The sequence below is a fragment of the Cyprinodon tularosa genome, unplaced genomic scaffold (assembly GCF_016077235.1).
Source record: "Cyprinodon tularosa strain WSP-4 unplaced genomic scaffold, ASM1607723v1 ctg1238, whole genome shotgun sequence".
Taxonomy (NCBI): Eukaryota; Metazoa; Chordata; class Actinopteri; order Cyprinodontiformes; family Cyprinodontidae; genus Cyprinodon; species Cyprinodon tularosa.
This window is the reverse complement of record NW_024038046.1, coordinates 40,909-56,258: the sequence shown is the minus strand read 5'-3', so window position 1 is coordinate 56,258 and position 15,350 is coordinate 40,909. Positions and strand designations below refer to the sequence as shown.

The 15,350-nt window shown below is 37.9% G+C and overlaps 1 protein-coding gene across 1 annotated transcript in view; it reads right to left on the bottom strand.

Moving 5' to 3' along the window:
- The window catches only part of tg (thyroglobulin), a 49,083-nt gene extending 43,479 nt beyond the window's left edge, over positions 1–5,604 (bottom strand). The window contains exons 1-3 of the mRNA XM_038276281.1: positions 5,515–5,604; positions 2,272–2,380; positions 1,953–2,050 (exon numbers count right to left, since the gene is read on the bottom strand). Of these exons, the coding sequence (XP_038132209.1) occupies positions 1,953–2,050; positions 2,272–2,380; positions 5,515–5,584 (277 nt within the window). The 5' untranslated portion in view covers positions 5,585–5,604. The remainder of the gene's footprint in view (positions 1–1,952; positions 2,051–2,271; positions 2,381–5,514) is intronic.
- Positions 5,605–15,350: the final 9,746 nt, after the last annotated feature.

The following is a 15,350-nucleotide window of genomic DNA, read 5'->3' as shown; positions in this document are numbered from 1 at the left end:
TTGCAGTAGGCTACTTTGAATTAATAACAATATCTTCTAATGAAATATCACTTTACTTTAAATATATCATTGTAAACTCCTATAAATGAAGTTGATATTTCTCACTGCTCTCACAAAAAACATGATGAGCAGATGGACAGCTCAGACTGAGAGGCAGATGTCCTAAAAATGAAGAAAATTGGTTTGTTAATCAGGGTTTAGCTGCTAAATGAGTTAAAGGTCGTGCGTTCTCGTGTCCTCATGAAACGTCATCACTGTCAACCCTAGCACTGTTAAAATTCAAAAGAACAGCAGACCGAGAACGGACAAAGTAGCCGGATGCTGTTGTTCAATAAAAGTAAATTTTAAGATCATTTAAGGCGAGAATATTATACTTTAAGCTTCACTATATGGAACATTTACTGATTTAGGGCATAAGTCAAGAAATTCATTCCAAAATTGAGAGGACCACGGCAAACAGCAGAGCTAACGGCTTCCAGCGCTAACGTTAGCCCGTCTACAGCTGCCAGGGCTAACATTAGCACGTCTACAACTACCAGGGCTAACGCTAGCCCGTCTACAGCGGCCATGGCTAACGCTAGCCTGTCTGCAGCGGCCAGGGCTAACGTTAGCCTGTCTGCAGCGGCCAGTGTTAATGTTAACCCGTCTACAGCGGCCAGGGCTAACGTTAGCCCGTCTGCAGCGGCTAGCGCTAACCTTAACCCGTCTACAGCGGCCATGGCTAACATTAGCCTGTCTGTGGCGGCCAGCGCTAACGATACCCATCTGCAGCTTCCAGCGCTAACATTAGCCTGTCTGCAGCGGCTTTTCAAAAATTTGCAAAAATCCTCCATTATACCTTTAAGTAGAGATGTTAGCTATCTTTCCTTTCCTGGAGTAAATATTTTTAGACAACTTTTTACTTATATTCCATACATTTTAAAAATAGACTCTACACAAACGATGCAGTTTTTACTTCTTTTCCATCTTAAAGCATGTTTGACTCTAGCATGCGATTCTGTGTTTGGAGCGTTTACTACCGCGGTGTGTCGCATATCTGCGGGAATTGGTGAGTCGGTTTGTTCACTAGCATGTTGCTATTAGCCATGCTATCTGTTATTTTGAAATGTTCTGCTAGCCCAATGCTAACAGCATTAGCTAGTGATGGTGAAGCCTCATTGAACTGTTTGGCTAAATCGCTTCAACGATCCCCTCGGGGATGTCACCACCTACTGTTGGAGTGCAGAACTACAGTTAGAAATAAACTCTTTTTTTTTTTTTCCATATAAGTTCGTATCATTTACTCATTCGACTTGGATCGTGGAATATTTGCATCTAACAGAGTATTCTCTTCATTTGGATGCAACGTTCATCTTTGAATGCTCCTCAATTTGTTTCTGTATTTTGTTGTTTAACTCGGTAAACTACTGAGTCTGCCGAACTGAATTTTCTCAATCGCACCAAGGCAAAACTAGATTTTCTGCAGATCGTAAATATTTTGAGTTTTGTTTGTTGTTTTTCTTGTTTCCACATAATATATGGTACCAACACCCAATATAAGTATCTGCTTCAGTGTCGTTTACTTTCTATTAACACCTCCTTATTCTGAAACCTAGCCTTCTGGTACCCCACGTATGCGCTGCACACCTCTGCCTCCAGCTGGAAGAAAAATAACCTGAGTTTCTGCAACATTTCATCTAATAAAATACTTTAGAATAAAATTTGATTTGATGGTTTTAGTTTAAACCATGACTAGAGTTTTAGATGGTCAGACAGTCTTTTTGTTTTGTTGTTTTTACCAGACATTTAATGCTTTTTTTTACTCTGTTTCAGGAAAATGTTTTTGCAGAAACTCTTAAAGCTAAATATCAATTCATTCTGGATCCTCCATCACATTTTCAGTTAATTAAGTGAAAAATGTTCTATAAAAGCCCACAGAACATGTTTTTGTGGGATTTTATTCTGATGCTCACAGTGAGGAGCAGAGTTGTTGGTTCGAGTCCCGATGACCTCTTGACCCCCGGAGTCAACACACCAACACTCCTGATTCTGCCCGCTGCACTGCACAGGTCTGCACACAGAAACGCAAACATAGAATAAAAAAAAAAACTCAGTTTGAATAAATCAGCTTAATAAAAAAGCTAGTGAGTTGTTTTCATCACAACAGAGGTTCTTGGTTTTAACCTAGAGAGAAAAATGTTAATTAAATATGAAAATTTTTCTGTTGGAGCGTAAAACTGAGTGAAGTTCATTAGAGAAAGACGGAGCTAAAGATGGTGGAGCTTCTCATACCTAAAGCTGCCGTCCTCTGAGCAGTGAGGAACGTCTCCCTGCTTGGTTTCCGTGGCGACGCTCCGCAGTAACTCGCATCGGCTCAGCGTCTGCGACTCCAGCTGGTACTCTGACAAAACAAACCCTTCTCATCAGCCTCAGCAGGCATCGCTTCAATCCTGCAGCAACTTTTTATTGCAGCTAATCTTCCTATTATTCTACAATTAGACAGAGAGCTGATCTAGAACATTTTATAGAAAACAAGTCTGCTCTGAAAGCTTTAAGGTTTCCTAAAAGTTGGCCTGCGTATTGATTGATTTTGTTTTGTATTCACCCTGTGTACAAAATGACAATAAAGTTTGTCAAAGTCTAGATTAACTAGGTTATATTCATATAATTCTATTCAGTTTATTTCTATAGCTCCAATTCACATCATGTCATCTCAGGTCACTTTCCAGTTCACCAGATCATCCAGTCAGATTGATTCAAAGTTTTCTATCTAAGGAAAACCAGCTGATTGCATCGACTCATTGACTCTTCAGCAATCCCTCACTCTAAACATGCTTGTAGCGACAGTGGAGAGGAAAAACTCCTTTTTAACAGGAAGAAACCTCCAGCAGAACCAGGCTCAGTGTGAGCGGCCATCTGCTGAGGCCCACTGGGGTTCAAGGAGACAGAAGCAGACATAGAAAAAGAAGCATAGATACAAAAGGCAACTGTCAACCAGCTCCACAGGCGGCCCCGTCCAGGAAACACACAGCCAGGCAGACGATATAATCAATGAATCATTCGATAAAGTGTTTTTAAATAAATGAAATATTCCTTATTATTCACAGCGCCTGCCCCGCAGTGAGCGTTCAGAGCAGGCCTGCTGTCCGCGGCAGCGCTGAGAACAATCAATGTTTTTCTTCTTCTGTGGTTCCTCACAGGGAGGAGCAATCAGGAGCTGAAGATGCCACCTAGACTCTGAAATCTCCAGCTCAGGAATGTTTGCATGAAAGCTGGAAAGATGACTTTAAGCTGTTGATCAAACCAGGGAAATAAAAATCATCTCCATGGTGATACAGCAGCAGCTCCCAGCCAAACCCCCTCCACCTTCCAGTCCCTGCAGTGACCCCCCTCCACCCTTTCACTGAATTACAGGGACTGACCAGGAGATGGCGCTTCTCTTTACCTCTCAATGTCCACAAATCATGACAGAATATTTTAGCTCCATGATTGATGTTTAAAAAGGAACTGCAGAGGACCAGCCAGGGACCATGAAGGACATTGGGGAAATTTTAAATGTCTATTACTGATTTATGGCTTATAAACCACATGGACCTGGAACATTATTTTTCTTTTTTTAAGTTCAAGGGGTGATTGAAATTGAGCTCATTCTGCAGGTTATTGGTTAATACATCCAAAAATCTGGATCAGGAAGATTCAAACTTGTTTTCTTCCAATCATCCGGATTTCCAACCATCTTTAAATCAAGCACCGAACAAAACCCCTAAAACTCACAGGAAAGAATATAAATCTAAATAAGTCGTTTTCTCTTTAAATAGGTTCATTTGTTCTTGAATTTAGGAGGTAAGTGAGACACTCTGACAATGGGAAAATACATTTTATATTTAAATAGGAGAAAAGAATTGCATTGTCTTTTTCCAAGTGCATATCATCTTATTTACCTGCTAAAATTAACGGTAAATACACTTAAAGGAGAAGTTCTGTTTTTTACACTTTAAGCCCATTTTCTGTAGTGTCCAGGATGAAATCGAATGATCGACACCAAAATGTTGTCAATTGGTCCTGTCTCTGCTTTTTGGCTCATTTAGAATCCCCCCCTGGCTGCTTCAGAATGGCTTCCATAGTGCATGTCCGATAATGTCCTTAAAACAACCTTAAACCTTCTTTTTTTTAAATATGCTACTCACCGGGTTGTCAGCGCTGTTCAATGACGTTCTAAAAAAAGTTTCGTAAAGAAAAAACGTTCCTGTAGTGTTTTATTTAGCATTTTGTAAATCCCATTGAGTTCTGTTGGAATAGTCAATATCCCTCCGCCACCGGAAACGGAAATGGGGCCTGTTTACACAGTTGTAGTCTTTTCGCTTCACTCTGTGTACTCCGACGTCGAGAATCAAGAATCCACCTTTCGTATTCCATTTTCAGAGTTTTTTAAAGTGTTTAACAGAGACGTTAGCACCTCGACGTCGGAGTACACAGAGTGAAGCGAAAAGACTACAACTGTGTAAACAGGCTCCATTTCCATTTCCGGTGGCAGCGGAATATTGACTATTCCTACAGAACTCAATGGGATTTACAAAATGCTAAATAAAACACTACAGGAACGTTTTTTCTTCACGAAACTTTTTTTGGGACGTCATTGAACAGCGCTGACGACACGGTGAGTAGCATATTTTAAAAAAAGAACGTTTAAGGTTGTTTTAAGGACATTATCGGACATGCACTATGCAAGCCATTCTGAAGCAGCCAGGGGGGGATTCTGCATGAGCCAAAAAGCAGAGACAGGACCAATTGTCAAAATTTTGGTGTCGATCATTCAATTTCATCCTGGACGCTACAGAAAATGGGCTTAAAGTGTAAAAAACCGAACTTCTCCTTTAATCTAAGAAAAGTTGACTTATTTAGATGATTTCTTTTTTTTTTTTTTTGCAGTATTACACTGGAAAAATTATCTAGAAATACAAACTACCTGAATTAAGTGTATTTACCCTTAATTAGAGTAGATACACTGGAAAAAATCAAATTCTAGATGAGTCATTTTTTCTTAAAATAAATGCATTTGTTCTTGAATTGAGGAGATAAAAGAGACATATTGCCAATAGACCAAGACAATTTACACTTAAAATAAGAAAAGACAATTACATTGTCTTATTTCAAGTGGATATTATCTAATTATCTTATTTTAAGAGTAAAAATACTCATCCCATTGGCAAAATATCTCATTTACCTACTCAAATCAAGGGTAAATACACTTAATTTGAGAAAATTTTGCTTATTTCTAGAACGTTTTTGCAGTGTAAATGAGATAGTATGCCAATGGAATTAGTAATTTTACTCTTAAAATAAGATAATAAGATAATATGCACTTAAAATAAGACAATGCAATTGTGTTTTCTTATTTTAAGTGTAAATTGTCTTGGTCTATTGGCAAAATGTCTCCTTTAGCTCCTCAATCTAAGAAAAAAATGCATTTAATTTAAGAAAAAATAACTTTTTTAGATTGTGATTTTTTGCAGTGGAGGAGCTTTCCTCTCTTACCTGAAGCCCTGGCTTGCAGCAGGGCGGGGCAGCAGAGCAGGATGCAGGCTGTGCAGAGCTGCCAGGCCATCGTCTCAGTGATGAAACACAGAAGACCTCTGCCTCTTTATAACCCTGCTCACCTGCTGAGTCACCATGTGGAGGATCGGCATCACGAAAACATCTTAAACCCTCTCCTGCCTCCTCATCTGTCCGCTCGGGTGGAACCAGGGGTCCTTCACCGCAACCCAGGAGGCAGGCAACAGGCCGTGGGTCGCTCTGATTGGATCTTCATCCATCTCTGACTCACGTGGAGAACGTAAAGTTAAGGTTCATAGAAAGATGAAGGGTCTGACTCGGCGGATTCTGGAAAGGTGCAACATCACAGCCTGGAACGGTCCTTCAGGCTCCCAGCATTAGAAGAATCCAACAGAAAATTCTGGAAAACAGAATCACTAATTATCTTCTAACTATTTCCCTCAGGTGTTTTCTTCTCCAAACTGAATCTATAAATATTGTTGGTTTCATAAATTATCCTTTAGATATACTGAAAATATCCAATGGTCTAAAGCTCCTTTTCAGGAGAGGAGCCTGCACTGCAAAAACGATCTAGAAATAAGTAAAAATTTCTTAAATTAAGTGTATTTACCCTTAATTTGAATAGGTAAATGTAAGGATTTGCCAATAAAATTAGTATATTTACTCTTAAAATAAGATAATTAGATAATATGAACTTCTTATTTAAATGTAAATTGTCTCGTTCCATTGGCAAAGTCTCTCACTTTCGTCCTCAATTGGAGAAAAAAATGCACTTACTTTAAGAAAAAATTACTTAGATTTCCATTTTTTGCAGTGTGATATCTAAAAGATCTGCCTCCCATTCTACTTTTAGAAATTCTAGGAACCACTAGTAAACCTGCAGATTGAGAGCGAAGTGCTCTGATAGGAACATAAGGAACAATCAGATCTCTGATATCAGATGGAGCTTGGCCATTTAAGGCTTTATATGTGAGAAGGAGGATTTTAAATTCTATTCTGGATTTAACAGGAAGCAGTATTATGAAGATTAAAAATCGATTCTAAGTTATGCAGATAATTATATACGGAAGCCCAGAGCGGTCATGTCCCTCCGATCAGTTTTCGCAAAGGTTTTCTTGCGAAAATGTTTATATAATAATTTTCTCATTATCTAAACAAAAGCTGTTTTCTCGTGATTGGTGTCTATTAAAATTGATTACATCCTTCCAGAGATGGTAAGTAACGAAGTACAAATACTTAGTTACTGTACTCAAGTAGATTTTTCTGATATTTTTACTTTACTTTACTACTTATTTTTATGGCGACTTTTTACTTCTACTCCTCACATTTTTACACAAATATCTGTACTTTCTACTCCTTACATTTTTAAAAATTGTCTCGTTACTTTAGTTTTGAATCATTTCAATGGAGTTACCGTTATTATTTTTCACGTCATCAATACCAAATTCAATCTAATTGGATGGGAATCTACGTTGCATTTGACGCACCACTACAAGATGAATCGACAGATTCGGCGGTATTCATTGGCGGCAAATCATTGCAGCTTGGTGGCAGTGGCGTTAGCATAGTAGCATGGACGACGAGATGATTGAAAATGAACACAACGGAGATCTAGTCCTATTGGCAGACATCCATTTAAAATGTAGGCAACGGCATGAAAAAAGTGGTTTCTACTTTTACTTTTATACTTTAAGTTAGGGTGACCAAACGTCCGTATTTCACGTCCTGTCCCGGGCGTTCCGGGTTTTTTTTAGAAAGTGAGGAAATGTCCTGATTTCACTGCGCACGACGCTCCGTGTGACGTAATCCCTGAGCCGCCTCAGTGCAGGCAGCCCTGTTCTTAATCAGAGGCTCTGTTCAAAAACCTGGGCTGCATCCTCCAAGGACGCGGTGTACCTAGACTGGATCCTTCGAAGTCCTTGAAAATAAGGAGGCCGGAAGAGTTCTGTCTGTAAATTCGAACAGGTCCACCCTTCGGCGGGTTTTACCGCCGTATGCTCTGTTGCTTAGCAACCGTGAAAGTTGACACACAAAGCAGGAAAAGAATGAATACCGAGGTTTTCAAAACTGTTTGTTTATTTATTTATTTTTTAAAAAGTTAAAGTGAACAAAGACTACACTCACAAGAATCCAGAGTGGAATAAAGGTTCCAACCAGCGGGAGCAGGAACAGATTAAATCAAATGTAATGATAGAAACCTCAGTCAGTTAAATAACCTGCTGCTGTCATTCTGCACATCTCTGATGTTGCTGCTATTTTCAAATATCCATTACTGTAAAAATGTCCATAGCTGCATATTGGTTATTAATTCTCCAGTTTTATATTGTTAAAACACTTTACAGAATTTTATTTTTTATATTTTAACTCTTGTCTATTATGTTATTCTTATACATTTTTCTAAGGTCCTCATTTGTGTGACCATTTTCAATAATCTTTCTGCTGCTGTAAATCTGCCCATTGTGGGACAATAAAGGGATTTTCTATTCTATAAAAGGGTTCGAAATATATAAGTAAATCTAAACAATGTATCTACAAAATATATCTGCAAAATCTCTAATATTCAACAACAAAAAATACTTAGTTAAGCATATTGTGCAAAACAACAATAAAAAAATTAAACTCCTATCAGCTTTATAGTTCCCACTCTGCAGATATATTCGAATCTGTCCTTAAATTACAGCCAAACTCATTTACACAGTAACAGATAAAAACCTTTAGATAAATTAAACATTACCGCCATATATCTGACTCTATAACCATTAAAACAACTATTTTCATTCATTTCAGACGGAATTATTCACTGGTCTAATCGCTTAAGAAGCGATTAGACCAGTGGCGGCATGAAGCTGATCAGCATTAATTCTCACATAAAGGAGGCTGTTGCTGGAGATTTACGTAACCAAACTGTATGAATCCCATGAAATTCCCCTCATGTTACTGAATCAGCGGCATTGAACATGCAGGAGATGTGATGCTTTAAACCAGGGGTGACTAACATGAAACTCTGAGGCCAAAACTGAACTGCTTATTTCTATTTGTTATCAAGCATCATTGACCTGTTTTTACACTTGAGAAAAAAAAGCACCCATTTTCACAGAAGAACTGACTCATATTCTGCTCTTTTTCCCGATAAAATACTGAAATAGGATTAACAATCCCTTTTTTGTGCACATATCAGACAGTTTTTGTCTGACAGTGCTCAGTTCATTGTAGGTAGAAATTAAACATTTGTCTCATCAATGAAATTTAGTTTGAGATTTGATAGATATATTTCGATTTCAAGGTTAACCAATGCAGCATTCATTAGGAGACGGACCTTATGTGTAATTTGTAATTTAATTTTAAATTAATAAGTAAAAATGGTTCGAAATATATTGATCTATATTTATTAAATGTGTAAGATATATGTTAAATGGTTAATGACGAGTAAAGCGTCATTTAATGGTTCATTTGATTGGTGACCTATTTCCGCCCTACGGTGCAAATTGACTCTGGTTAAAGGTTTTCAATGTGCAGCAGCTCCTCTGCAATACAGGAGGAGAGGAGAGCTGCGCCCTGAGGTGACAGGAAGTGCATTTGCTCGCCACGTCCCGCCACAGTGCAGACGTTTTGGGGTGATTCATGGGTCGAGTTGCAGGAGCTGGAGACGCATTTGAGGGAGAGAGATTTTGATTTTTTTTTTGTCACTTATATTTTATTATTTTTGTACGGAAGAGGATTAGGGCCACTGAAAAAAAAAAAGTTAACTGATTTTTACATTTTATTTCAGTTAGAGATGTCCCGATCCAGGTTTTTGCACTTCCGATCCGATACCGATATTGTTTTTAGACTTCCGATCCGATACCGATACTGGCTGATACCAGCCTATCCGAGCATGTATTTAAGTTTAAGTTAAAGTATTTAGCCTTAGTTGTAAGACTCATGTTGAAAAGGGTTTTAGTGCTCTTGATAACATCTAGCCAGCTGAATTAGGTGAGATTGAATAAAACACAATGCTTGGTAACAACAAACTTACCTGTTTATTAAGAGATAAACACAAACTGGACAAAATTATGAATAGCAATCTGAAATTGCACAGTGAACAATAAAACCGTAAACAGTTAAAGGTGCAAGTATTACTGTAAGTTTTAATAAAAATGCAAAACAGGGAAACACTGGCGCAAAAAAGTGGAATGGATCGTTTCAATCGGCGAAACTGGAAAATACGGACCGGATTTTTTTTAAAAAACTGGATCGGCATTTTACATGCTTTGCCGATACGCATTTTTTTGCCAATATCGGCGTCCCGATGCGATACGTGGATCGGATCGGGACAAGCCTAATTTCAGTTTAACATGGGAAAAAAGTCAGAATTCTGAATTTAATCTCAGAATTCTGACTGAATTCTGACAATAAAAAAGTCTGAATTCTGACTTTTTTCCCATGTTAAACTGAAATAAAATGTAAAAATCAGTTAACTTTTTTTTTTCAGTGGCCCTAATCCTCTTCCGTATTTTTGATCATACAACAAACATACAAATAAAACAGCGAGGCCGAATTCACACAGTGAGGCTGACTTTATGCAGTTTTTATCTTAAATGCAAAATGTTTTTATATTGTTTTACTATCTTATCTGTCAGCTAAAGGGAAGTTTTAGAGTCTCTGTTGAATCGATTTTTAAATTAGCTGACGATTATTTCAGCAATCAATTAATCTGATTCATTGTTTCAGCCCTACTGGGAACCAATACTTTCATCAATCTTTCCTATTCATCTGCAGAAGCATCCTCTTTAAATATTGGACTATAAATGACAGTTTACCAGATTCTTATGTAAATCGTAGTAATTTATTGATGCATAATGTCCGCCTTTTAGGTGCTATAGTAATGGCCGCCCTCTGCCTGAGCGGTGACCCTAGTGGAGCTTTTAGCTCCTCTGTAGTTCTCCTATTGTTTCATGATTTCCAGTGAAACTAACCCTGAAGACTCTCATCCTGCCTGTTCATCACTTCTGGAAATCCCCAGAAGCTTCTTGGACAGAACTCCAGCACTATCAGACAGACACTGTTTGGACCTCTGTCTCCTTCTCGACTCAAACGGCACATGCAGCAGCGAGCCCAGTCCATTTTCCCCCCGTTTTAAACGTACCACCTGCTGTCCGCTTCTCTCGGATCCCGTCCAGAACAAATTTAGTATTGCTATAAACTGTTTAGATTTCTGAGTCTCTAGAGTGTCTCTACATGTAGGTCCAAGACTCTGTGGAGACAGTAGATTTATATCTGTTATTGCAGATTGTCATTTTGGAATGTAATATAGCCTCATTTTAATAAATGATTGTATCTTTGCAAAAACGAACTAACCACTAAAACTGCATTTAAAGCCTGCAGAAGAGAATCACATCGTCTATTTACGATTTTTCTCTAAAAAGCACAATGGAGCAGAGTGGAGACGAGTATAATGAGATAAAAAACAACCTGTGTGGCTTTTTCTCATTGAGAACTTCAGCACAGCTGCTGAGGATGAAGTCAAACAGGAAACAACTGTGATGATCTGAGAAGAGCCTGATGGCTCCCATCTGCTGGATCTGTGTTCATCAGAGCGCAACCAAACATTTTAGAATATTATGAGAAAGTTTTAAACATTCTGATCCTGATCCCAGGAAGGAAAAGTCATGTCAGATTCAGAGATCCGGCCATTATTAGAGACCCGGCTGCTAATGGAATGCAGGCCTATATTAGAGGGTTTACGGTATCTACTGAAATTAAGGGAAAATACAATTAAAGACATTTTAACTTATTTCTAGATGTTTTTTTCCAGCGTGCAGTGCGACTGCACTGCAAAAATGATCTAGAAATAAGTAAAAATTTCTTAAATTAAGTGTATTTACCCTTGATTTGAATAGGTAAATTTGATAGTTTGCCAATGGAATGAGTATTTTTACCCTTAAAATAAGATAATTAGATAATTTGCACTTGAAATAAGACGATGCAATTGTGTTTTCTTATTTTAAATCTAAATTCTCTTGTTCCATTGGCAAAAGGTATCTTTTATCTCCTCAATTTAAGAACAAATGCACTTATTTTAAGAAAAACTGACTTATCTAGATTTTGATTTTTTCCAATGTGAGCAGCTGAAAAAGCGCCTCATGAGCTTGCATGTGACACAATTTAAAAATACGTAAAAATTAGCAAATGGAATAACTATTTTACTCTTAAAATAAGATAATTATATATCATGCATGTGAAATAAGTCAATGCAATTGTTTTTTTCTTATTTTGAAGGTAAATTTCCTTGTTCCATTGGCAAAGTTCCCCACTTTCCTCCTCAATTCTAGAAAAAAGTTAACTTATTTTGAGAAAAAATATAGTTATTTAGATTTAACTATTTAAAGCCAAGTGTATCATATTTGATAGATGAGTTTTTGATACGCTGCAACATCAGTGCAGAGTTTTTGTTCTTGAAATCCTGACCTACACTATCAGAAACATGCAGTGAACAGAAAACATATAAAATATTATACAGAATGACCTGTATCAAAATTGATCTAAATAAATAATCTAATTTACTTTACACAAAATTTATTTTTTTAATCTGATTTGTCAGAAAGTTCAATAACAATACCAATTTTGAAAAATTAGAATTTTCTTTCAAATATTTCATGGTTCAGGCTTTAAAAGGTTACATTTTTTGCAGCGTAGGAAGCGTTCTGGTCGTCTCAAACTTCCTCCATTTAAAGGTCATAGAGGATCTAAGGAAACTGGACTGCTGCAGAAAGGATTTTATAACCTTGACCAGATCTGGCCGTTCTTAAGACCTCATGATTCTCATTTGCTCTGAAACGCTTTGTGAGCTCACTGCAAAAAACGATCTGAAAATAAGTCAACATTTCTTAAATTAAGTGTATATGTAATTCAATTCAATTCTAATCAGTTTATTTCTATAGCTCCAATTCACATCATGTCATCTCAGGTCACTTTCCAGTTCACCAGATCATCCAGTCAGATTGATTCAAAGTTTTCTATCTAAGGAAAACCAGCTGATTGCATCGACTCATTGACTCTTCAGCAATCCCTCACACTAAGCATGCTTGTAGCGACAGTGGAGAGGAAGAACAGGAAGAAACCTCCAGCAGAACCAGGCTCAGTGTGAGCGGCCATCTGCTGAGGCCCACTGGGGTTCAAGGAGACAGAAGCAGACATAGAAAAAGAAGCATAGATACAAAAGGCAACTGTCAACCAGCTCCACAGGCGGCCCCGTCCAGGAAACACACAGCCAGGCAGACGAGCTCCGAGCCAGCTCCCATGTCAAGAGGATGAAGAGAGCACATCCAGTTAGTCACAGTCAGAGAAACAGGACTACACTGGAAAACAGGCCAAGCTCCAACATCTAGAAACAAAGGTGTTGATGGCAGCAGCACAGCTGATATTTCTCTCCAGGACGGAGTCACAGCCAAACAGGAACAGACCAGATGAAGCTACTATGAGAAACGACGACAAATTAATCTTTTAAAGACCTGACTTGTCAGGTGGTCACGAGGTCACCTGACTGCCTGTAAATGCATGTATATCTAAAGCTCCGTCTCTATAGTTTAACACCATTTAATAAAGAACCCGTCTAAAGGAAGCCGTCCAGTGGTGTCACTTTGGAGTTACAGTATTTACCTTTAAATTGGGCAGGTAAATAACATGATCTGCCAATGGAATGAGAATTTATAAAATAATATCATTAGATCAGATGCATTTAAAGTAATGCCAAAGCTTTTTATTCTTTTAAATCTAAATTGTCTTGTTCCATTCGGCAAAGTGACTCACTGACCTCAAATCAAGAGAAAATGCATTTATTTTAAGGAAAACTGACTTATTTAGATTTGTGTTTTTTGCAGTGAGATGTACGATCTTAAGTAGACATTTATAAGATGAGTTTAACGGAACACAGCTGGAGTTCGATGAAGGAGTGGAACCAAGTCAAGGAGGAACAGAAGAGAAAAATGCTCTCAATGCTTTTCACTTTTTTTCTCTTTTAGTGAATCAGCAAAAAAATTTTTTTTTTGTCAAGATTGGTTGCTGAGTTTTTCATTAATGAGAAATATTTGAACTTTTTGATTTCAGCAAATGTAGGCGGCTGGGTGTGAATACTTTCCATATGTTTTCTTACCTAGGTGCTTACAATGAGGGCAAATGATCCAATTAAAACAGAAAATTACTTTTCTTTTAGGAGTGGGACACTTTCCTCAAGGAGGACAAGACGCAAAATAATGCTGCTGTTCACAAACTACAACAATGTTCTGAAAATGAGTAGAAATGGAGGGATGCAGGATATTGGGATTTTGGCCGATATCCGATATGCCGATATTTTAAAACTCATGTAGCCGATAACCGATATCGATACCGATGTTAAAGCTGGACAAAAATAAGTAGTCATTGAAAATAGCAGTTTTGTTATCCATTTCTGACACTTTGAAAAATAATATACTCAAATATATTTTCATATGCTGATGAATGATACAGTCTGTAATGGATAGACTGTGATGGTAAATTAATGATGTTCTCATGATGGAAGGAATCAACTCTAAAGCTGCATTGTAGGTTTTTTTTTAAAGTTGAGATCTCAGTCCCCCCCCCCCCTCTGTTTAAGGTTGTTTTTATTTCTTAACATAGATGGCTTCCTTAAGCAAAAGGTTTTTTCTTCTTTAAAATAGACACGCCCATCTATGCTTTAAGGAAAGTCTGCTCTCAATCAAATAAGAAAGGAGAGAAAACTTTTTTTCTGCAGGGAAATTGGACCTTTTTTTAGCCCCTCCCTTAGGGACCAGTGTGCTAACACTCTGCTGGGGGGGGGGGGGGGGGGGGGGGGTCTGTCAGAAATGCCGAGCAGAGAGTGGGGAGGATGTTATGTTTACAAACACACTTAGGCCAAACTAAATATTTCCCAGAAGGAGAGTTATTTATGCTAAACAGTGTGAGCCTGTTTTAAAAAAATATATATTTAACACGTTTTCAAATTACTTCTCCTCGACTCTCTGCCACCTCCGAAGGAAACGCATCTACAAATGATAAAATATTTCTATAGAAACATATGAACTTAGAGCGACTGGTCGAGACGATGACTGCCCCTCCATCTTTTTCACGGTGAATTAATTAATTGATTGATTAATTGACTTTATTGATCTCATTACATCAGCTCAAATAGTAAAAGAAGAAGAATGTAATCTATAAATTAATGTAAATTCTTTTGTGATGCTGATGAAGGTGTGGAATGACATCCGTATAGATTCAGACTCTGGAAAGAACAAAGTGTCGGTGTTATTGGACCTCAGTGCCGCATTCGATTCGGTTGAACTCTTGATTTTATTACAGTGTCTGGAAAACTGGGTCGGCCTTTCAGGTTCAGCACTGGACTGATTGAAATCCTACCTGAAGGACGGGGACCTCTTTATGTTAGATGGGAACTTAAAAGTTGTACAGAAGTCATATTTAAATTTTAAATCAGTGTGGCTTAAACATGTATATAAATGTTCTCTTTATCAGACCATATTGTCCCAAAATTTAGAAAATTTCTATTTAAAAATATCCTGTCTTAAAATCAGGTTTTTTTTCCGTTATCTTCTGCAGGCCAGTTAGTTCTACGTCAGCCTGAACACCTAAATTCGGCCAATAATATATCAACGGTCATCTGTCAATCAAATGTTTCCGGTCATAGCATCTTGATTCATGTGTCGCAGCTAATATACGCAACGGTTGAAACCAGAATCCTTTCCTTTCCCATTGAGTTGCGTCCCAGTGTTCACGGGGATGGACGTCTGTGTCTTCGGCAGGCGTAGAGCTAACAGAACTGGCAGCGT